Here is a 25,683-nt window from a genome sequence, read left to right on the forward strand (position 1 = left end):
CTGACTTAAAATGAACTGAACATTTGGTAATGTTCAAGTCAAAGATTTATTTCTTTATCTCAGGAATGAAAACGTTTCAGTTTCAAAATAAATGTCTCATTTGACATTTGCTTGACATTTCTTCATTCTGCTAACATTGATTCAAATCTACATAGACATATGCAATAAGGTATTGAACCAATTTTTTATATACTTTTAGTGAGATGCTTAAAATGACTCCAAAATAAAATACACTAACAGTCTAGAAATACATCTTCTCTATTGACAGTGTTGTTTTATTAAAAATATTTTTGCAGATATTTAACATTATACTTCTCAGCTCATATTTGCAACACATTTTCATTTTGTTATATACTATATAGCTATGGCAATGATGGATTGGAAAGTATTCTTAACAATATTAAATGATATTGTAGGCATTCAGAATTTGTAAATAAACATGATGATTAATACATTTTAACTTGTGTATATTAATAGCTGTAGGCAGTGTGGCATTGTGTCTAAGGCACTGGATTATAAACCGCAAGGTTTATAAATCAGTCCCTACATGACTGCTATGGCAAAAGAAAACAAATATAACCAATTGTATTATAGTTCTAGATTTATAAACCAGCTCCTATAGAAGTTTTATAAAACCGAAGCTTGTTCCAAATCCTAGACTGATGGGTTCTGGTTTTCATTCTTTTGAGGGTTTACTCACACTGGCAGTTTGTTGCGTGCCTGAGCACATTTGTCTGCATGTAACGCTGCAAAGTCTAGTTCATTTGATTAGTACGATCGCTCCGTGCTGGGCCAACCGTACTGTGCCCAGGCCCGCTTGGAAGAGGTGAGTCCGAGCACAGTTCAGTAGCATTCAGGAACAGCGTGATCGCTAAACATGCCTGAGCATGGAAAACAGACATTGTGTCAATGCTGCGACAAGTCAGATATTGAGTGAAATGAGAATTGCACTATCTTTTGAGTTATAAACAAGTTTTTATTCTCACCTTACACACACTACATTGTAGTTGAAAGAAAAGCTGCAAATTCCTTCGTTAACATCATTTAGGATCGTAGGATTGTAGGATTAAAGTTGGACAGTTTAACATCTGTGGCAGAGTGACGGGCACTAAGTAAACTCCTGTCAATCATGAATAATCCACTGCATCCACTGAACAGTGTCATCTCCAGACAGAGGAGTAGCTTCAGTGACAGACTGAGGAGATCGTTCCTCCCCCACACTATGCGACTCTTCAATTCCACCCGGGGGAGTAAATGCTAACATTAATTTTATTTAAATTTTTTTCATTTTTATTACTATTTAATTTAATATTGTTTTTTTGTATCAGTATACTGCTGCTGGATTATGTGCATTTCCCCTTGGGATTAATAAAGTATCTATCTATCTATCTATCTATCTATCTATCTATCTATCTATCTATCTATCTATCTATTTGTCTCCATAAAAATCTTCTCGTAAGTGCAGCACGATTAACAGCAAAATGCTGTGCTGCAAACTCAATAAGTCTGTAGGAGGGTGGAGCATTATCCTGCCCTACATGACTCCAAAACAGCCACAAAATAAGTAACATCATTTTGACATGTCTACTGTCACTTCGTGTTCGGATCTTGCTTTGGCGTTACATGAAGTTGAATGGTCATGACAAAAATGTGCCCAGGCCCAGAACATTAACACAAGAATCCCTGAAGCCTACGAAAAAAGTCGTAATCCCAGGCCATCATAAATACCTTCACTCCTCTTCATCAGTGTGTTTGTTTTTCAAATGTGTCAATCAGCTCAAGCAGCAAGCAGCATGCTATCCCAAACCCCCACCGATGCAGCTTTAGTCGTACACAAAGTTCTCCCCGCTCAAGTCTCTTTATTCGAGTGTGAGGTGCCTGGAGTTGTACAGGATAAATAATATATTATTATTTGGAACACATAAATTTCACGTGTGTTCCGTGTCTACAACAATCTGGGTAAATGTAGGATGATAGGAAATGTGAGGCAAGAAATGTTGAACACATAACTAAAGCAGAAAATTATTCATCTTACTGTAATATTGACAAAATGGCGATATGAAGATTACAATGTGTGATGTCCAAATATCGAATAAATATGTGCAATTTTATTCAAGAATATAACCAAAGAAAAAAAAATCACTCAAATTATAAGTTACTGTTTTTTTTATTCATAGGCTTCAGAAATTCTAGTGTTAAGCACAGTGTGAGTGCAGGCCAATGGGGGAGTAGGGGGGACAATTGCTCTTGGGCACTGTACAGAACAAACATGCTTAGTGTGAGTACATCCTCAGTCTCTTGGAAATCATTTTCTAGTCTGTGTACTTCAAAATAAGTTTTAAGATTGAGACAGATTTATAATAATTATAAATTTAGTGCTACGTAGACAGATGTACAATAACAGTTTGCTACAGTCGTGAGTGGTTTATTTGTACCTTTAAGTCAGTGGTATCCAAACTACGGCCTGTGGGCCAACTGTGGCCTGTGGTCCATTTTTAATTGGCCCGCAGCAATTTCTAGAAATATTATAAAATATAGCCCACACATGAAATTCGTTCTTAACTGTATTGTACTATTTAGGTTTAACACAAGGCGGAGCTACTGTCTTGATCATGGCAGTGTCTCCACAAACAAGCGCAACCATAGAACAATTTTGCTACAGGTGACCAAAAATGGCAGAACCAAGGAAATGCACAACAGCTAGTGAGTGCAGAAAATTTCAGACACGGTGGGAAAATGAATATTTCTTCCTAGAAGTGAAGGGCAAGTGTGTCTATTTGATTTGCAATGAAACTATTGCAGTGATGAAAGAGTATAATGTGTGTCGACACTATGAAACCAAACATCCAACCTACACGTCCTACACTGGTGACGAGCGAGAAAAGAAAGTTAACCAAATGGCAGCTAGTCTGCTAGCTCAAGCTCAACAACAGTATTTTTTCTATTTTAACGAAACACAAGAAAATGCCACATTATTCAGTTACAAAGTAGCGCAACTCACTGCCCATCACGGGAAACTTTTCTTAGATGGTGACTTCATAAAATAGTGCCTCACTAAAGTCACAGGAATAATGTGCACGGAGAAAATGCAGGAATTCAACAATGTTTGCTTGTCGAGAAATGCAGTTGTGTGGTGAATTGAAGATTTGTCAGCTAACTTAAAACATCAAGTATCAGATAAAGCTGCTAGTTTTAAATGTGGTATGGTAGTTGTGAATCAGGAACAATAACTGGGGTAATTATTGGCAGACAAATGTGTCATGAGTTCATTGAGAATGGACTGCTGTCATGTTAACGGAAGTCCTGCAATGGAAAACAACCACGAAAAGAGAACAATGGAAGCTGACATTACTTGTGCCATATAACATAAAACTGCAATAGGTCGAGTAAGAGCCGAAGTCAAATGTGGTGCTGAAAAAGTCATATCAACAAATACAACTCGTCATTCCTTTTCATAGAAGTGACTTTGCAGGCAACAGACCAACAAATGTCTATACCTATCAACAAAAAAAAGAAGGTATAATTGAAGTGAGACAAGGAAAACACAAATGAAGCACTAGATAATCTAGGAGGAAACATGCCAAGTATCTGAATCATCCTTCATGTTGATTTATACTAAAGGAAGGTCCAGGAATTTTTTTGATTGATCCAGATAGGTGTCAACAAAGCAGACTGGTGATGGTATGTTTTGGCAGTAAATATTAGGTATCCTGTTGCGAGTAAAAAAAAAAATCTCTTAGTGTCATAGCATATCTGAACATGGTTACTGGACCAGATAAATCCATTTATGAACATGTAATGATTCAACAACAAGGTAGAACATTCAGCTTAATAATATGTCTTCCAGAATCACAATAATCTTGTCCCAGACAAGAGCCTGTTGGATGAGCTGAGAGGAGATCCACCACCAGCTTTACGAAACACAGGTTTTGGGTTATGGGCATTATGGGTAAAGGCCAGTTATCTATAGACAACCCACATAAATGGTAGAGAAACAGGACAGATGCATACTTCCATATTATTTAACTCCCATGGGTTGTGAGGAAGCACAATTAGAAACCACTACCCAATATACAAACTATGCTGATAAAATAATTATAATGATTAATAAGCACCTTCCTTATTGTTTTTCTGTCTAACAAGAAGTCTGACCTACAGGTATTGGCATTTAACAATTAATATCGTTCTGTTGTTCATTATGTCATGTCACTTAGCTTAAATTTAAGTTATGAAAGCTATGCTTTAAATAACGGAAATTTTTATCCATGTCCTGTTGACAGTATTGCGAGAAATCTCTCTTTCCAGCACGTGCCCCTGTATCACCATTGTTGTTGATGATCATATTTATCTCTCTATATTGTGTCTACTCTGCCATCTTTAATTTCATCCCCTTGTGTCTTTTTCAAAATTCCACAAAATGATATAGATGTGAACAGTGCAACATACCTTATAAATATTATATAAGTGTTTGATTAGGTCATGCGGCATTTTCATTTTAAAGGCAACCTCAACATCAATAGTGACCCAGCTTAATTCCTTTACTGTACAATACACTGCCTGAAAGGGATGATGTGTTACTTTCAGGAGTTCTAACTCACAATGTGTAATCCCCCTGTTATTCTTCCAGATACTGCTAATTAGCACAGGGGATCTCCCTTGGGGAGACACTCAGCATTCACATTCCACTAAGCATTAAAGATTTGTGTTTGAAGTTGGCTGGGCTACAGCTGAACGGCAGCTCCATTGTTACGCGCAGTCTGTTTATAATTTGCCACAAGATCACACATGTACATCCAGCAAACATTCATACAAACTGGCTAAGCTACAAGTCCTTTCTTTATTCATGTTTAAAACTTTATAATAATAATAATAATAATAATAATAATAACAATAATAATAATAATAATAAAAGTAATAATAATAATAACAACGATAACATAATCCTGTTTTTTTGCTGTTAAATAACCAATGATCTATCCACCACAACTGAAATACACAGCTTTTTGAACTTTTGTGAAATAAAGGGAGAAATACTAAAAAAAAATAAAAATGGATTCCAAGGGAAGGAGCAGAAGGAATGAGCAACACATGGTCTAGATTAAAATAAGCTTAAGCAGTAGTGTATTGTAATCTCCATGTTGTCAATGTGCCTTATGACCTTCAGCCATTTGATGGTCGTAGTGGAACTGGAGTGTATACTGGGAGTAACAGGGTGGGCTACAGCACACAATTAAATGCCTGAGCGGCATACTACAAACACACATAATCACAGAGAAACTTTAATAGTCCTACTTACAAATATCATGCAAATATTTGTCTTGTTGTAATGCCAATGAATTTCATATAATTATAAGAACAGTAACTGACTATTGGTGTGACGGACAGCCGGGACGCCCCTTCTGTGTATGTTCCAGGGGAGTAAGCATTGGCTGCACAGTCCCTCCCCCGGACTACTTGGTGGCAGCCCCCCTGAGTGACGGTGGTGCCTCAGATACCCTCAGGGCTCCATGGGAGATGGTGTTCTCCACCACCCTGTTGCGATCCAGGGTGGCCACCTGGAGGTGCTGCAGGGGTTCCTGGGTCCATCTGGGCTGTAATTCAGCCACACTTCGAGGTGCAATCGGAGGCATGTGGTCAAGCACTTAAAGCACTTCCGGGTGAACTGTAAAAGGGGCCAGCAGCCACCACTCGAGAAGCCCGAGTCGGGAGGAGGAGGACAACGCTTGCCGGGAGGAGTGGTGGTGCGATGAGTAGTGTGTGTTTTGCTTTGGTTGGTGCTTTTGGCACTGTGTAGTGCCTGTGGGACATGGGGAAGACGTGCCCCACAGGTGAAGAAAAATAAAAGTTATTTATACGTGCCTCCGGTGTCAATCTGTGTCGGGTTGGCGCCTATATAGCGCCTTTGTTACAATGGTTAAAAATAAGCAGGAAACATAATTAATTATGACATATCAATTGGGAAATATAGTAAAGCAATATGGAGCAAAAGTTATACAAGTACAATAAAATAAAAGGCTATTTAAAAATGTTTCTTAACTGTCATTGGCAAAGAGTGTAAGTCAAATACCACTTAAACAATAAGCTGCCACTCTTGCAATTTTCCCAGGATTCCATGAAGGAGGCAATGTAGCTCTGTATACTGTATGTAACTGAAGGTTATAACATAAAACTCCAATATAGCTTTGCACTTAACTGCACAAGACTGAAAGCTTTTATTATTTTTAAGAGTGCCATTAGTTTGGCGGCTGTTTTTTCCAATAAATTGAGACCTGAATAGGTGATAACTTCAACATAGCTAATACTGCTAAATGATAACATAAAACTTAAATTCACTTACACTCTTAAAAATAAAATGTGCAGCATACCATTACTGCAGGACTGATTCTAGTATGGCTTATCCTACACTGTTTAGCAGTGGACTGCTATTTTCCCAAAACGTGTGAGCACCTCATTACAAATCATACTTAAACATATTTAAATGACCAACATTTATGATTTATTACAGTAATTTACTGTGCAAGTTTTTTGTTAAATACTCCGGGTAATTCAGATTGGAAATTTCTGAGCATGCATCATGAAACTGGAATAATACAGAAAAATACGCTATAGCTACCTAAATATTTGCACAACTATAAACTGAGAATAATGAGCTAGAGGATAAATGACTGTTAATGGACCTCCCAATGAACAAGTAAAATTGGCTCCTTCTGTGTGCAGTTTACACTGCAGCTGAATCAACGACAAACATTAATTTAGCTGGACACTCAGAGTTACCTTGTACTGAAAATTTTCACACTGAAACATTGGAAACAGCTGGCGTTTCCACAGATGTCGCTGGAAATTGTGGTATGGCAGACACTTTGTGTTTAAAACACGCATGTTGGCAATAGGCTGAAACACAAAGCACATCCATTTTGACACAATGCCCTTAGACAGCATTAATTGAGGTTAATTCAGGCATCTGGACGATCTGTGAAAATGCAAGTCTGAAAAGTAAAATTGATAGCAGGATTTTTTGCAATTTAGTCAACATTTCAATAAATGCTGCATACTGTAGATGGTGCCATTTCTTGAAAAGGTATAGCTTAATGAAATAATTAGGTATTTTGAGGAGCAGCAATTTTTCTTGACTAGCACAAACAGTAGCTTACAGCATAGTTTTATTAATGGATGCTGTAAATATCATCTGGATAAGCAAAGCTTCTACTTTGTAATTTAAGCAATACGAGATGACAGATGGAAAGCAGCTGAAAATAAGACTGCAGGTGCCTTTGTTTTTGGTTGAGGCAGTGAGCTTTGTCTACTCAGCACTGCCAGAAAAGGCCATTTACTAATTAGAACATTACTAACTTTTAGACTAACATTACTAATCAATAAAATGTAAAAATATAATTGGTAGTTAAAATGTTGCCTCTTCAGTTCCTGTGAAACACATTTTCTTCATTTTGAGAACTGACTGTCCCACTTTGTCATTCTTTAGTGGATGCTGGCCACAATAAACAAAATGATTTATGCATTTAAGTTTAATAAAACAAAGGTCTTGGGATATCAACTCTGTTTGCCTTGCACTGTGTCAGATGATTTCATTTTTACAATGATGTTCGTTCAGTACACTCTTTTTGCACCAGTGGGTGAAAATGACAGATGTCTGAGGATTAATTAGTGCTCACTGTGAAACGCTTCATATTTTTTAAGTTTCCATAATAAAAATGTTGTATCTTTGGATAAAACGTCATTTCTAAAAACACCGAAAGTCATTAAGCAATAGTAAGGGATTGAACAGAATGACATAAAACAGATTAAAAAGCAAAATCACTTCAAATCACTGTACACAAATATGAAAGCAGAAGATAAGGAACTGAAGAAAGACTTTATGTGGTAATTCATACCACAGTTGTTCTAACCTTTGATTTAAGCATGATGGTTTTTGAACACTTTTTATGTAATGAAGATTTCTGGAATATAATGTCCTGATATGCATACTAGAATGCCACCTCTTCTTTACCTTATATTGTACACTTTACAGCAAGTAAAGCGTGATGTTACTGGCAAAAACAGGAGACTCCTGATATGTGTCAAAATGGTGTCTTCTTGTTGAGCTTGGAAACATTAGTAAATAACTCTAGCATAACAGACTTCCCAGGTTAAACCTCATTTAAAGGCATTTGAAGACTAATGAGAAGAAGCAGGAAAATAACAGCAATAGATTACAGGGCAGTGAGTTCATCGCCAAGAATGTAATCAAGAAATTTTTAATACTAGTAACGGCACACTGCACGATAACATGCAGTGAATACACGTGACTTGAGCATTCCTAGTTCTCATCCTCTTTCTCTGTACATTTAGTGTTTGTTTGCTCAGAGGTTGATGCGCTTGCTGCTTCCTGAGCAGCTCTTCTTTTCTCCACTCTAGCGGCCCGCTTCTTCTTTTCTTTTGTTCGCATCTTTTCATGTTAAAACTGATTAAGTCAGTGTATATGTTGCAATTAAGTAGTACGTTTTCTTTAGTTTTTCACTTAAACTGGCACTTAAGTATTCAATCTGCCTCAAGAATGATTTTAGATATTTAGAGGTAGGGGAAGTGGCGTCGAAGGTGGAGTCGAAGGTGGTAGGTAATGAGAATGGTGACTGTATGCATGTGCCACACGGCTGCCCTGCTGTGCGCTGTCAAGAGTTGATTCTACAATAAAATAAAATTTAAATAAAAAGAGTAACAAAAATCATCACTCCGAAAGTGGACAGTAAGTAAACGTAGTATATGTGTACCAAATTTTAGGTCAACTACAGGTGACTTAAAATCCTGGACAGACAAATGGACAGCAATGGTAGCATATTATATATAAAGAATTTTACTGAAAGCAAATGTAAACAGTACTACATTATGATCATTTTAAAAAATCACCGTCTTTAAACAATCACTTCAGGAAAAACCTGTATTTTTCTGCCTTTTGTTCTAATGTGTTGCAAACTGTATGACTTACAAATTGTATGTCATCTGATGATCAAAATGACTTTTCATTACAACTGTGAAATTCAAGATTTTTAAAATCATGCTGAGTGGAGCTCTTAATTAAAAACTACCACATTGGGCCAAGTTTTTTGACCAAGAATACGGATACAGTTTCATCAAATATGTGTAAACTTATAAATACGGCCGTATAAAGTTAAGACATGTGAAATGAGTGTCAGAGAAGCATTTGAAGGAGCTCATCTGAGTATAAAGTTGAAATTCCAGGTCGACCGTTTCCTAATGGTGGATTTCTACTAAAGCCTTGTTTGGTTTTCTAATAATAAAATAGCTAATTTAATGGTTCCACTTTGACTACATAACCCATCAAATTTTGGTTCCATATTCTCACGACCCTTCGTATGAAAAAGCGCTTCATGCTTCCTTGAATGCACTTCATCTTCAAGCATGTGACTCACTTTTACAATTAAAGAAATCTGTTGCGGGTCCACAGCTAAAAATTGAAAAGGCCAGTTTTAATAGATAATCACCGCACTTGCAGTTTAGAGGGCGGCGTGGTAGTGTGGCCAGAGCTTCGTGATGTGGGCAGTCCTGGCTTAAGTGCACAGGTGAGAATTCGTCCGCATCTGTAATTGTTCCCGGGAGGCTAATCGCCACACCTGATCCACATCCCCATAATATATAATAGAAGCGCAAGGCGGATGGAAAGGGGAAAAAAAGAGAGAGAGAACGGGAATGGAGGTTAATGTGGAAGACCTGTGTGAAACAATTGAGAAGATAGAAGGGATGATAAAGGACAGCACAGTTAGTTCTGAAAATAAAATTCTTAAAGTGTGGAATTCTCTGCCAAATAATTTTAAGCCAATGAAATCACTTGGGATTGCTTTCCTTACATTGTTTGGATCATCTTATGCTTGTGAGCAGCTGTTTTCAGCTTTGAATAATATCAAATCTGACACCAGAAACAGATTAACAGATGACCTGAGTGTTGCATGTGTTGCTCTCAAACTTACAAAGTATGAGCCAAGGTTAGACAAATTATCAGCATGCAAAGCAAAAATCACATTAATTGTTATTTGTATCATTGAAAGCTCTGTTATTGTATTTTTCTTTTAAGGCAAAAGATGTTAATGTATAAGTTGTTTTTTTCTAAACTAAAACCTCAGTATTCAGGTTAAATTGCGTGTTGGCACTTTGCAATAAATAAGTGGGTTTTGGGTTGCAGTTTGGGCACTCTGTCTCTAAATGGTTCGCCATCACTGGCTTAAACCATCATTAAACTGTTCCTTTAAAGTCCATAATTCACCTGCACATCTCACTAACCATACTGTTTTTACCTAAAAGGAACTTGTGCTCACCAGAAGGACTTTCTGTGTCACCTTTTACACATCACGATCACCGGCACCTCACACTTGACTGCATACCATTCCTAGTTCTACCTCATTTGAATTCCAGGTACGAGGAAATGAAGGATAAGTTTAATACATGGCCTCTGTCATTTATTTATTAGCTCCTGATCTGATCTGCAGTGCATGGGCATAGTGGATTATAAATCAAGTGCTTCCCATTAAAAATGTATGCTATCCATAATGTATAACTGGTAATTTATTTATTAGTGCTAAATGTGACTTTTCTTCTGCTCGTTGCTTTTCTTTCCAGACCAAAGCTTTATGAGAGTTTGAGACCATTCAGGTACCATAATTTGAATTCAAGTGAGTGGAAGTACAACTTTTCCTGGAATCAAGTAATCCAGAAATGTTTTAAAACAGTAAATCAAAATTAAAATACACATTAAAAAGGCATTGCCATAAAAGTTGTTTGAATAGGTGCTAGCCCTTTAGCTTTAAAGGTCATAAAATTCATCAGCACATGGATACCTTCAAAAAGCTTGTCTTTTACATCTTACAAGGATTAGCTTCAGATGGAAGCTCTTGTTTTTAATAATGCTATTGATTCCTTTGTCATTATAACCAAGTATTTTCTAAAGTTTATTCTATTGCCAGTTCCTCCTCGGGCTAACTTGTGAACCAATGTCCATCTTAAGAGAACAGTGTTGGGATTTCGAAATTTTAATTGCATGGTCACACATTAAATATTTTTCTTAAATGTATTCATACATGAAATAGCAATTGAGAAAAATTGAGAGGTACCATATCTTTTGTCCTGTTTGTACTAATCCTTGCAATATCACAGGCGGACTGTAGAATAGACTGCACAGCTGCAGAAACTCATGTTTGAATGTCAGCCCTGGCAAGGTCTGTGTGGAATCTTCATACCTTTCATACCTTGCTGGCATATTGTTTTTTTTCAGGTACACCATTTCCCTTCCACCAATAAAATACACCCTGTATGTGCAATTTACTTTTCAGCTCTAAACATTCTGGTTATGAGTAGGTATGGATGTGGTTATCGATTCAGTAACACTTTACATTGTGTCAATAATTACACTGTAACTACTATGTAATTACCTGTATAAGTACAGTGTAACTACGAGTTATTACTCCGTACTTGCTGTGTAATACAAAGTAACGTTATAGTTAATTACTCAGTTGTCATTGTTATTCCACAGTTTATATAATTACAATGTAACAATTTATCACTGATCCAAAAAACAAGTGTACTTACATAGTTACATTGTATCTGTACTTCAAAATATAATAAAAGCATCACGGTATGTAACTACAACTATGTAACTGATGTTCCATTGTCTGGGCAATTGTAATGGACATTTGCAGTGATAACTACATAGGTTTTCGATGATATTTCAAGATCTGTTTTAAATGGTGAAAACACCTTTGCAAAATAGTTAACGCTTTTGCCTCACAGATCCATTATCCTGAGATGGAATTCTGTCTGGAGGCTCCAGCAGTCCCCCGTGACCCTGTGTTAGGATATAGCTGGTTGGATAATGGATGGATGGATATATGTGTAAAATCTGTACGTTCTACCCATGTGTTCCTATGTCTTCTTCATGGGTTTGACTGCTACATCCCAGGGACATGTAGGTTGGGTTACATGGCCATATGTATAAGAGCGTGAGTGCTGGTATGTTTGTCAGTGGGCCTTGTAATGGGATGGCTCCCCATCCTGGACTGTTTCCTGCCTTGTACCCGGTGATGCTTTGAATGGCAACCCTGTGTACTTTGATTAAATGATGAAAGTTTGGCAGTATTATGTTAGGGATGGGTATAATAATAGCCCACAAAATTCAACAATAAATAGTGTAATACAACTACAAGAATGTGACAAATGCTTGTTTAAGCAAAACATGTCAAGAAGGTGCCCCTCTAGATTTTGGGAAAAAGCGTTAACCATTTTGCTAAGGCGTTTTCACCATTTAGAAAAGATCTTGAAATATCATTGAAAACCTATGCAGTTATCACTGCAATTCTCCATTACAATTGCCCAGACCATGGAACATCTGTTACATAGTTGTAGTTACATACCCTGATGTTTTTATTACATTTTGAAAGTACACATACAGCGTAACTATGTAAGTACACTTGTTTTTGGATCAGTGATAAATTGCTACATTGTAATTATATAAACTGTGGAATAACAATGACAACTGAGTAATTAACTATAACGTAACTTTGTATTACACAGTAAGTACAGAGTAATAACTCATAGTTACACTGTACTTATACAGGTAATTACATAGTAGTTACAGTGCAATTATGGACACTCACACTCCTTGTGCCTAATGCTGTTAGGATAGGTTCTGGCAATCCATGTTCCTAAAAATGGATTAAGTACTTACAAGTGGACCTGTTTGTGTGTCCACTGGAAAGAAAAGAACAAGCAAAGGTAAAAGAGGGAATCACTGATTCACAACATGTGTCTTTTTAAACTGGCCTTTAAAAGGAACAATTGAGTTATTTAGAACTGCCTTAGTCCTTTTATTGTTGATTATTACAATTTATCATAGTTTTACTCCTGTAAGTGTATATTAGCAATAAAAACTGAAGACTTAATTCAGAAAACAAGTGTGATTCTGGCCATAAATAAAAAATTGTTTTCTATTTTTTTCTAACTTGAAAACCAGTAACATCAAAATACAAATAATGAATCCAGATAGCATATTAAAACACTGATGAAAATATTTTTTCAATATCTTGTACAGCTGTATGCTTTATCTTTACTTTTTAAGGTATTTCCATCCTTTTGCTCTAAAAGAAGCTCTGTTGTGCCCTCCACTGGCAAAGTGAATTAATTCTTTGTTTGCATCTGTGATTGAAAAGGGTCAAAACGTCACATCAAGGCACACCACATTATCAAAAGTATATTACTATGTTAAAAATATTTTGTTAATGTTTTACTCCAATATAACATACTTGTAGTTGGAATTCTTTAGTATAACATGGGGAAGAGCATTTTTGTTAAATATTGTCCTTTCCTGTTCCCTCTCTAACTTCAGATCCTTTTCTCTTGTGTATGCAATGACACAGTAAACACAGATGCACTTTCCTTTTAACTCTGCTCTCAAAAGCACATTTTGTGTCCTCTGATGTCTCTGTGCATTTCATACACAGCTATTGTTATTCTGCTGTCCAGTATGCTTTCAGATGCTGTTTACATGATGTCAAGGCCTTTTGTGCATGAAGAATGTTTTTTTTTTAAATTCCAATTTCATCTTTTTACACCTTTAATAAAAACTAGCCAACCCGCGGCGTACCATACGCCATATAATCAGGCCACTTTTTAATGATTTTTAAGCACAGGGAGAAAATTAACATTAGAAAAATTGGTAATGTAATAAATCAGCAAGAAAAGCAACATTATAACAATGCACGGAACGAACCAACACAGTAAAACAGTTTGCTATGGTGCACACGGTCGTGCGTCGTAACCGAAAACTCATTTTTTAAAGTCTGCTTACTTCATTGTGTTTTAACCTCAGTTGTAAAGAATTGTTTTAAGGATCCCATGGGATACCCCTCACAAACCGTTTTACACGCTGCATATGGCGATTCACCTCCGCGAGAAACATGCCTCTATGAACAGTCAACGTGGCTCGGTGGTGCCAGGAGTTGGTGGGCGGGCTCCTTCTGCGTGCGCCATAGGTGTCTTACTTATCGGTGGCTCAGTGAGGCCACGCCCCTTCCGGCATGCTTTCCATGGTTGTCTTGCCTTAGTGAATTATATATATATATAGATGATTTAGATTGTAGAGTACACTCTAGTCCTGATAACAAAAAGTGTTAGCTCATTAGGGTTAAGTGTATTAGACATGTTTAGTGCAATCTACATTGGTTAACTATACTCAAAACCAGCCATGTCACAACAGTTATGATAGTGTGTGTGCTGCAGAACAAGAAGACATCCATCTATCGGATTTCTGCACATACTCAATTTATAACGGGAAGAAACAGCCTGTCACGGCAACACTAAATTGAAATTATGTGATGACGAAGCACACATATGCACAGTCTAGAACTCAGTGTGCCTGAGATAATTCAACATGCACCTGGCATGCAGGTCTCATGGATATGCAAGGATGTCCCTGCAGACATGGAGAGACCAAATGTGTATGCTTCTCACATGACATTGACTGGTCCAAGATTTTAACCCGAGTCCCATGAGCTAACAACGGTACTACTCACTTGAAAAACACATAACTAGATAAACTAAATAGATATTTTGTTTAAATATTGATTCAGTACATTTCTGCAGAAATTGCTGAAGATAATAGAAAGTGATAAGAAAGGGGCTTAAATTAGAAAAAAAACAACAATTACAGTTTAGATCCTGTAATTATGTTGGATCTGAAGCAACCTCCAGACATTCAACGTTCTTTGTTGTGTGAGATTCATTTTGTTTTTGTCTATTAGGTTAACTACAGGAGTGGGAGGAATGGCGAGTTAGTTCAGGGATTTTTAACATGAAAACTCCCATGGAGTATTGTGTCTGCAGAATGTATTAAGGGGAAGAGCCTTCCTGAGAATTGCAGAGGGTGTGTGTGTGTGTGTGTGTGCATGTTGGTGTATGTATGTACAAGGAAATGACCCAAAAATAATGAGAATTTTCTTTTAAATAATTGTATATTTCTTGATCATTTCCAAAATGTAATCACCCTCAAAACACTCTCCATGAGACACAGTACACTTGTCCCACCACTTTTTCCATTGTCTAAAACTTTTCTGAAACTCTTGCAAAGATTTGCTTCTTGACCTTGTCTACATCCTGAATATGCTTTCCTTTAGGGTCCCTCTTCACTCTTGGAAACAAGAAAAAAAGCTCAGGGTGCAAGGTTTGCGGAGTGGAGAGGTGGAAACTGTTGTCATCCTGTTTTTCGTGAGAAACTGCCACCTGATTGCTGCAATTCGTGTTGTTTTCTCACAGCACAGCATTTTGCAATTGTTTGAGCACTTTAAGGTAAAAACCCTTGCCTGGCTCAAAGCTTCTTCATTGAAAGCCTTTCAAAGCACTGTGACAGCTTCTGCTGCTGTTTTCCCCAAAAGGAAACAGAACTTGATGCAAACACGTTATTCTTTCAAATCTGCCATCACAAAATCGACGAAGACGGTAACAGAGGCTTGAGAAAAAAAATTACACTGGCCTTACAGACCTTTCCCCAAGGACGCTGTTTGGCCAAATGATTCAGAGGTCAGTCTAGTACACGCACCTAGTGGCAAACATTGGAACTAATGCCCCTCTAGACTCCAGAAAATTAAATTCTCATTATTTTTGGGTACCCCCTCGTATGTGGGTGTGAAAGAAAGAGAGGGAGAAAGAGCATTACCAAGAGGTGTTATCAAGCACTTACAGAGCAGTATTTGTGAGTCTTATGAGATCCACACCTCTGCATAAATCATTTGGACTGTGTAAATGGATACCAGCGAGTCTCCGTAAGTAATTTGGCTTGGATTGACTCACAGAGTCCGGTTAAGTGAATGCAGTTGGTTGTGCCACTGACCCCAAGTGTGCACAGCGAGATGGAGCAGGTGGTGAGAATGTTCAGGTAGTGCAGAAGGTGGAGAAAAAAGACCATAGCTGCTGTATAAGATTAAAGTGGCTACCACTGTCCGTAATGATATGTAAAATGTTAAAAAAAAAAAAAGTCACAGAAAAACAAAAAAACATACATAACACAAAATCAAGATATTATTCTGTCATACAGTACAAGTAATAAAGAACAACATTAAAGTATATTTTAACATATATCAAATACTCGACACTGAAAGTAGAAATATATTTAGGCCAATGTGGTCGAAAAAGTTTAATTTCTAGATTTTGCTCAGTAGGCAAAATTCTAAATTGCATTGTACTTAAATAATCAATGTGATTCAAGATAATATTGATATTATGTGTATGTACTGTACATTGTAAACCCCCTTAAGAACTGGCAGTATCAGGCAGTGTAATCAGGAGCACTACTTCCAGAACAACTCACCTGACTTTGGCAGAAATTGTCCTCTTATCAATCCAAATGCAGACACTGCACTGTGCTAAAATATTTTATACTAACATACTTAGTCCCACAAATCATGTTTTATGGAACATTTAATTGAAACATGGGGTAAATTGTTGTACAACAGGATATATCCATGAAAGGTAATGTAGTACATCTTCCGCAGATAACAATACACAAAACTGAGATCTTGATATGCCATTCGTATTAAAACATTAACAGTTTCCCATTAGAATAGCTTTTGCAAAGACAATTTACAAATCTCAGAGCCAAACATTCGAAAAAGCCGTTTTATTTAATAGAGAGAAATAAAACAAAATCCAATCACAGGCACTTATACATTGCATTGTCATGATGTAAGTCCAAACACAAAATCAAAATTCAATGCGATACTGATGAAAATTGAATTAAAAAAATTGTTTTTACTGAAGTTTTACAGTAACAGTGTAAGTTTAAAAGGTATTTGCGTGTTAATTTCAAAGCCAAACAGAACGAATTCGTATTGCGCAACGAATAGCTCTAATGCAACATGAAACATAATTTACTTTCAAATTATTACGTTTTACTATTTTTTAATATGGTTAATTACTCACTGTAATGTAAAATAGTTAGTTCTATTATGCATATGTAACAATTCCCATAAAAATAACAATCTGTTTAAATTGTACATAAGCATCCCCATACGTGAGTGGCAGAACAGTAAAGAAGCTAGCGTGTAGTGCAGACCCCTAGTCTTATAATATAATCAAACATTCTTTTTTCATTCATATGTATTAAATGAGCTTCAAATAATTATTTAGTTCTGTTAAGGCTATATTAATATAAAAATTAAGCAGCTACTGATCATAATCACAGTATTAAAACATGTACAAATATACATGTAATGTTATGTCTTCTGAATATATGCATGCTATATATAGTAACAGCAAGCTAACTTCTGATTCAATTCAAAGTATAACATTCTCAAACTAATGACTGAATTCAGTTCTATATAATTTATGGTCAATATAATCTAGTAGCACACACAAATTACTAAACCAACACAATGGCAAGAAATACAAATACATATGCAAATAAATCAATATTGCATTAAAATATAAATGTTGCCTGTATAAAAATACAACATTTATCAAACATGATGAGTACCAATCAGACAATGCAAATAAGCCGAGTGACAAAGAGTCAGCATTATTGCATCTGCAGCTGGTAGTGCAGGTGCTCGTATAATGGAGTCGCTCACAGGAATAAGTGCCATGTGTGTGGGAGGGGTTGGCACTGGATCAGTTGCTTCAATCTACATACAAACATGGTCTAAATCTAATCAGAAAAGTTGTGATTCCATGTTTTGTTCACTGTTAACATATTTTATATATGAGTGACAAAAATTAGAACTAGGCTGAAGTGTGAGCATTGTTTAATTAACCCCTCAGGCTAACAGGTAGCTTACAGGGATGATGACAGCAAAATCATAATCTTACCAAACATTCAAATAAATATATAAAAATCAATATAATCAATTCAGCCAAAAAGAGTTAGTATTAATTATATTGTAGCCCATGATCCCCCAACTAATGCTTTGCTGAGTCGGCACTTATAGTCACTGATCAGAATATTCCATGGGAATTAACAGTTTAATTGTCCAGGGATAAAAAGTGTTTGAAGGTCTGTCCGTGTGGCATCAAATGCTATGATATTGCTTGACAGATTGCAGGGAAGGGAAGCCGTTTATTTCTGGGGTGTGCGTGGTTTCAACTATTCAATTAATGTAAGAGGCATATTAGGGACAGCATGAGCAATATGAATATTGGTAAAATAGGAAAGAAGGAAGAAATAAACAGAAATTAAGTTCCAAATAAATACAGCAGCTGTCTGAATAGTTCAGACTACACTGCCTTTAAATACAGCACATTTACAATTTTCATCTTCCTTCTTTCAACACGAGAATATGCTGGACGTTCTAGATTTCGTCAATCATTATTGACTACTCCATTCTTTGTAAAACGTTTGCTAACTCACCTATTTTGGTATTTGGATGACTCAAGCTTAATCCCTACATGAGAACTGAACTGTGCGATCCTTAAAAAATTACTTAGCCTCCTTGTACACCAAGCAATTGCAGTAATTCTGGAGGACGTTTACGATAAAAAGAGCTTATTATAAGTTATCAACTGTTGTCCACTTGTCTTTGAATGTAGTATCTGTACAGATATCCAAGAAACTTCTTTGCCATACCTTCATAATTGGTAGATTGTTTTCAGACCAAAGTTTACAATTTTAAATATAGACCAAAAAATCAAGTAGATCAGAGAAGCAAAGCAAGTGAGTAGGAAATCAAGTAAAACATCCAGAAGCTATAAACTAAACATTTTTGTAAAGAATATACAGTATATATATATATATACAGTATATATATATATATATATATATATATATATATATATATATATATATATATATTTTAAATTGGTTTGGTTGACAAAAAAATAAAATATTCAAGGTGAACAATCAAAGAGCAATAATCGGATTTAAGAAATACACTCACCTAAAGGATTCTTAGGAACACCTGTTCAATTTCTCATTAATGCAATTATCTAATCAACCAATCACATGGCAGTTGCTTCAATGCATTTAGGGGTGTGGTCCTGGTCAAGACAATCTCCTGAACTCCAAACTGAATGTCAGAATGGGAAAGAAAGGTGATTTAAGCAATTTTGAGCGTGGCATGGTTGTTGGTGCCAGATGGGCCGGTCTGAGTATTTCACAATCTGCTCAGTTACTGGGATTTTCACGCACAACCATTTCTAGGGTTTACAAAGAATGGTGTGAAAAGGGAAAAACATCCAGTATGCGGCAGTCCTGTGGGCGAAAATGCCTTGTTAATGCTAGAGGTCAGAGGAGAATGGGCCGACTGATTCAAGCTGATAGAAGAGCAACTTTGACTAAAATAACCACTCGTTACAACCGAGGTATGCAGCAAAGCATTTGTGAAGCCACAACACGCACAACCTTGAGGCGGATGGGCTACAACAGCAGAAGACCCCACCGGGTACCACTCATCTCCACTATAAATAGGAAAAAGAGGCTACAATTTGCACGAGCTCACCAAAATTGGACAGTTGAAGACTGGAAAAATGTTGCCTGGTCTGATGAGTCTCGAGTCTCGATAGGGCCCTTAGTGCCAATTGGGCATCGTTTAAATGCCACGGGCTACCTGAGCATTGTTTCTGACCATGTCCATCCCTTCATGACCACCATGTACCCATCCTCTGATGGCTACTTCCAGCAGGATAATGCACCATGTCACAAAGCTCGAATCATTTCAAATTGGTTTCTTGAACATGACAGTGAGTTCACTGTACTAAAATGGCCCCCACAGTCACCAGATCTCAACCAAATAGAGCATCTTTGGGGTGTGGTGGAACGGGAGCTTCGTGCCCTGGATGTGCATCCCACAAATCTCCATCAACTGCAAGATGCTATCCTATCAATATGGGCCAACATTTCTAAAGAATGCTTTCAGCACCTTGTTGAATCAATGCCACGTAAAATTAAGGCAGATCTGAAGGCGAAAGGGGGTCAAACACCGTATTAGTATAGTGTTCCTAATAATCCTTTAGGTGAGTGTAGATAAGAGTTAAAATTAAACATTTTAACAAACATTCAGAATAATTTAGTAATTACACACATCATATCTGAACAATAAACAGAGAGTAGATGCAAAATATAATAAAACCAAGTAACCAGGCGGAGATTCCAAAGTAGCAGTCTCTTACCTTATAAATTCCATTATATAGACATAAATAAAAATGTAAGTAGCAGCCAGTAAACTGTAGATGGGAGTACTCAGTGCTAGAATCAAAGAGCCAACACCTTCAGGATGATAAATGATGAGCATTTTGGCACCAGCTAATTACATGTTTAAAATTAATTAATAGAGGATTACAGCCAAGGGGAACAATAAGGAAAAATATTAGGATTAGGCATGGCATGGGTTCAACACTGAATGATGAGATACATTAGAAGTTTAAAGATTAAAAGGATAATCAACACAAAAAGCATTACAGAGTGTGTGTTAAATCGGGCTTCCTGTTTTCAAAATGTCTTGTGCGATATGAAAAGCATCAGTAGTTTAGTATAAAATCTCCAGGACTGGCATCGGTGGTACTCACATGTGGATGGCTTGTTGCAGTTGTGCCCATGCCGGAAATATTGTGGATTCTCAATAACAGGAATCCGGGTCATTCCAATGACCACAGCATCTGGGCCAGCATCCATTGTGCAAGGCGTGATAATGCCATGATTGACATGATGAAGAGGGCTTGCAGAGTCTTCCTCCCCACTGATTACTGCCACAGGTCCTGAAAAAGAGAAAAAAAAATAATTTATTGAGATATCTTTAAAAGTGTGTGAGTGTGCCTAACAAGCCATCAAAGATAATTTCTTGGCACATACTAGCAAAAGCCTTGAGCTCCCTGTAAGGAGAAATCAAGTTAAAATGGTAGCTTGATTATTTGTTAAAATCATTGAAAATAATAAATTAGAAAATAAATAAATATGTGAACCTACAGAACCACAGTACTTGTGATTGTGAGTACCATGAGAAATTATTGCTGTTATATTTGTCCACTACACCCAGATTCGCATTCTTTCTAGCAATACCCATGATTCACATGTCCTGTTGGAATCAAATTGTTTGTTGTACAATCAAGGTATAAAATGTGTATTTAGTGCACACAGATATTTTTTAAGATATACCAAAGACGATGGAGGTGTTTTTCTTCTTTGTGCAAATACCACATTTGAAAGTGAGCAGAATGTGTTATTAAGGATTATGTGCAAGAAACAACAGTCTAAACACAGAGGAAATTATCGAAATTTGAGTGGCATTACAGTTCAAAAAACTAAACACTTAAATGATAACATGCATAGCTCTGTTGTATCAGTTGTGGTCCCCGGCCGGGAAGCCCAGGAGGACGAGAGGAGGGCTTGTGCCTCCTCCAGACCGCGAGGGGGCGTCCGTCCTGGTTATGTTGGGGGCCTCGGGTAAAGGGCTTGGAAGCCCAGCCCTGTAGGGACCCATGGCCACCACCAGGCGGCGCCCCAGTGCCTGTTTATCCTGGGAGCCCGGCACTTCCGCCACACCAGTAAGTGCCGGGGGGAAGACGACCGGGGACACCCGGACGGCTTCCGGGTGCGCAGCCGGCACTTCCGCCACACGGGGGTGTGTCCGCGGGAGATTGCCGGGAAGCAGCTGGAGCCCATCCGGGTTCCTATAAAAGGGGCCGCCTCCCTCCAGTCATGGGTGGAAGTCGGGTGGAAGAGGACGGAGCTGGAGTGAGGAGTGGAGGCGGCCAGGAGAAAGAGAGGCACAGGACTGTGTGGCCTGGACATTGGGGGAATCGGTGCAGAAGGCACTGGGGTTTGTGAGTGCACTAATTGTAAATTTTGTACAAATAAACGTGTGTTGGGTGGAACTATGTTGTCCGTCTGTGTGTGTCTGGGCCAGCGTTCACACAGTCTAAATGTATCTGTTACAGTAAAGAATCACATAGCCTTTAACTCTATTTATAATTTTTTTTTTGCTGATACTGTACTTGCATACTGTGAAAGATCATAGTGATTTAGTGACTTATATTGTTAACCATCAAGTCTTTATCCCATGGCAGTCAGAAATGACATCTTTCAACACTTGAAGGGCAAGGGTTTGGTTTGAAGCTAACTTCCCCAAGATTAATTTGGGTGGGGGAAAAAATCGTGCTAACTTTCAGAATTTCCTGGAGAAAGCCGGGCAAAAAGAAGATTTTTGTCACAGTATAAGATCAGAGGCTACATAACATAAATGGAGATGATGTAATAAGCTGTAGTTTGCCTTGTATAAGTGATTTCTACTGTAAAAAAGTGAGTCCCACACCCACAACAGGTTAGGTCTGGAAAATTAAACATTAGTTAAAATGTATATTTGTGATCTATATGGCCAATCAAAGCTACGAAAACACATTATACAGAAATAGGTGTAAAAAAATCATGCATCAGAAATATTTAGGTTTAGTTTATATATATATATATTAAAAGGACAACAGAATTCTTTCTTGGTAAAGCTAGGTGCATTAAGGTAAGTAAAAGTTAATGGGTAAAAATTAAATATAGGCTACACTTCCTGGAACAACATATATTTAAAAAAATAATAAAATATATAGAAAATGACAGCTAACAACAATCAAATGTTATGTCATTAGTACTGAAAAGGATGATATAGTAAGATAAGAGCAGGGAGAGCAGCACACAATCACAAGTAACAGATAAAATCTTCTCTGGTTCAAATTGTCCAAAACAAGCAGTCTAAAAGAGCCAGCTGTCTATATAGTGCAGATTTTTTTAAAATAAAACATTCTGGTGAATTCTAAAAATTGTCTGCAAACTATGGTAGTTTGTATATTAAGGATTAAGTGAACATATTTTGAATTATTTGTTACTAATGAAGAGCTTTTTTGTGACCAAATATTTATTAAAACAGAGAACAACTGTAATAAACAATAAATAAATAAGCAACTACATACATACATACATACATACATACATACATACATACATACATACATACATACATAGATACATAAGTAGCAGTACTCAGAAACTACAAAGGCTCATTATTCGATAAGATAAAAAATAGGATCCCCCCTATCGACACCCACTCCCTACCACTCCACACATGTCCCACCTAGCCCTGCATAAGAATAAGTAAGACTAAGAGATCAATTATGCCTGAGCAAGCCAACAAGAGACACACAACCCACACAAAACACTCTCAGGCTCAACAATGAAGGACTGTCTATGTGATGGGGACTCTAAGCTCTCTGGCATTTGACAGGTGACACCACAAAATGTCATTTAGCAATGTTGGCACAGCAAGACCCAATAATCATAGAAGCTGAGAGTTCAAGAAGAACAAGACCGGAGAAAGAGGCTTTACAACTGAATGCCTTTATTGAAAATATGCTTTTACTAGTTGTTGAGTACATGAAAAGGAGATCTGTAACATTTTTGATCTAACAGAGCCACTCATGTCATTTTTGATCTAACAGAGCCATACCAAAAATAATCCGCATACTGCCAAAAGTCCAAAAACTAGTAGTTTCACCTATCATCTTATACATGGTTTAGCTGTTCATTGTATAATATGTAAAAAAACAATACATGGTTATTTAATTTATTGTAAAGGAACAAACTTGATCCCCAAAATGCATATGGAGCTGCCAGCACATCAGACAGTGGATACAGTACCTTAAACAAACGAACACGGACAATGCTGTTCAGTCCTGTAGTGCCCGCCAGATGAAACTCCTCTCCCAAGAGCAATAAAAAAAAAATCAATATACCTTAAAGAGAGAATCAATGTGTGATAGAGAAATGAGGCTGCTCAAGCAGCAGTGCTTCAGTTCATATGCTCGACTGAAATGGAGTTCTATTGTAAGGGGATTTTCAAATTTCTATAGCAAAAAGCTTTGACTGGGGAAGACATTTTGCCGAAAAACAAAGATATTTTCTTGTTTGCATATTTATTGAATCATAAAATAAACATGCTCATTACCTTTGCATATTTATTGTCAATGGTTAATTTGCCTTGTACGCCATACGACTTCATCAAACACAGATCAAAGGTGTAGGTAATTAAACAATCATTTTCTGTAAAAGGTATTTATTGCAATTAAGGTAACATGGGGGTTTTGTTATTCTTTACATATAATATTAATCTTTTTTTTTTTCCAAATAGCTAAGCTAGACTTGTAAATAAATAAGGCAACCTGTTAGTCTGCGATCAAGCAACTTTGTTGGCAAATAAGAGTGGTTGCAAAATCAGCACTTGTCTACTTTTTGTCGTTTGTAAATTCACCATGTTGTGTTATTTTTCTTGATCCTTCTGATTAATAACATAAATCATTTCAAATCACAACTTATTAATTCAGATAACTTATAATGTTTGGGACAGGCCTCCCATAGGACGCCGTTAGATATAATAATCCCAACTAGGGCAGAGCCTGTCAGTTATAATAGTCTCAGGTATCTGTCATCATAACATTATCTTTAAATGTAATTCTTAACTGTCTGTCTGCCTTGGTACGAGTTTGTCTTTTTGCCCTGGTTTTTTTTCAGTTTTCAGAATATTTGCTATTAGAATGACCCAAGAGGATTGATAAGGTGATCCCAATTTTTAACCCCTTTTTTGTTAAAAAGACTAAGGATTCTACCAAAAATGTACTACATCAGAATACCATAAGTTAGACTGCTCAGAGAGTAAAAATGCTATGTTAATTTCACAATAGAATAATAGTATCTATATTTTTTCATGCATTGCAAGCAAACGAGAGCCATGAAGTGGACACCTGCCTAAGGGTTCATTTTAAAATCAATTAAAAAATTTCTCATGCAGAGTCACAGATGGGAAAAGAGATAGCTAATTAGTGGGCTCAGATGCACACTTCTCTGCATAAAAAAAAAAAAGATAACAGACCATTAGAGTTTAGGGAAAAGAGAGCAATAGGGAAGAGGTGTTGTACGCTAGCAGCCAATTAAGAACAAAACTTAGTCAGAGGAAAATTGTCATGTTAAAGACATTTCAGAATTTCAGAATCATTTAAATGGTCAATGAGCTGGAACTAGAAAAAGTGGGGAGTTTTACAAATGTTTAGTTTATTTAAACCTATTAGGCTGCATACATGTCCAGAACATACTGTTTCATCAAGGTCACAGTCACCAAGTCCTAAATGATCACAAATTAATGCAACTAAAATGTTTCATGAACATCTTACTTCCTTCAAAATGTAATTACACATGTTGTCTGATTGAGATGCACAAAGATCAGTTAACAAATCAGACTCAATAAAGATGAAGAAATGCACTACGAGGAAAAAAAACAAAGAAAATAAGTAAAAAATTAAAATCGGTCCTGCATATTCTTGGGCCTACAGATGTGCATTTCTGACTGAAACAAAGTGGAACATCCTGAATTGAATATAACCCAGAAATGACAGGTGCATGGGAAGACCTAACTCACTTCATTAAAACACAAAACATCTAAAGGGAAAAATTGGGAGTGGACTCCCCTAGACTCATATACTCAGATATGAGGATGGATACTTGAGGAGTAAACCACAAGACAATGATTATATTTTTATATTATTTACATTAAAGAAATGTCAACAACAAATTAATAATATATTGAACAAAAGTTGAATAAATCGGACTCTGCAGCTGCATGAATAAAAGGTAAAGTACCAGCAGAAAGAGCCCAAAAGTTGATTAGAAAT

At 36.8% G+C, this 25,683-nt stretch overlaps 1 protein-coding gene across 1 annotated transcript in view; it reads right to left on the bottom strand.

Annotated features, from left to right (window-relative positions):
- Positions 1–25,683, bottom strand: part of LOC120541406 (NT-3 growth factor receptor-like) — a 920,493-nt gene that overhangs the window by 212,643 nt on the left and 682,167 nt on the right. The window contains exon 11 of the mRNA XM_039773008.1: positions 20,548–20,736. Within this exon, the coding sequence (XP_039628942.1) occupies positions 20,548–20,736 (189 nt within the window). The remainder of the gene's footprint in view (positions 1–20,547; positions 20,737–25,683) is intronic.

Source organism: Polypterus senegalus, chromosome 12 (genome assembly GCF_016835505.1).
Source record: "Polypterus senegalus isolate Bchr_013 chromosome 12, ASM1683550v1, whole genome shotgun sequence".
Lineage (NCBI taxonomy): Eukaryota > Metazoa > Chordata > Cladistia > Polypteriformes > Polypteridae > Polypterus > Polypterus senegalus.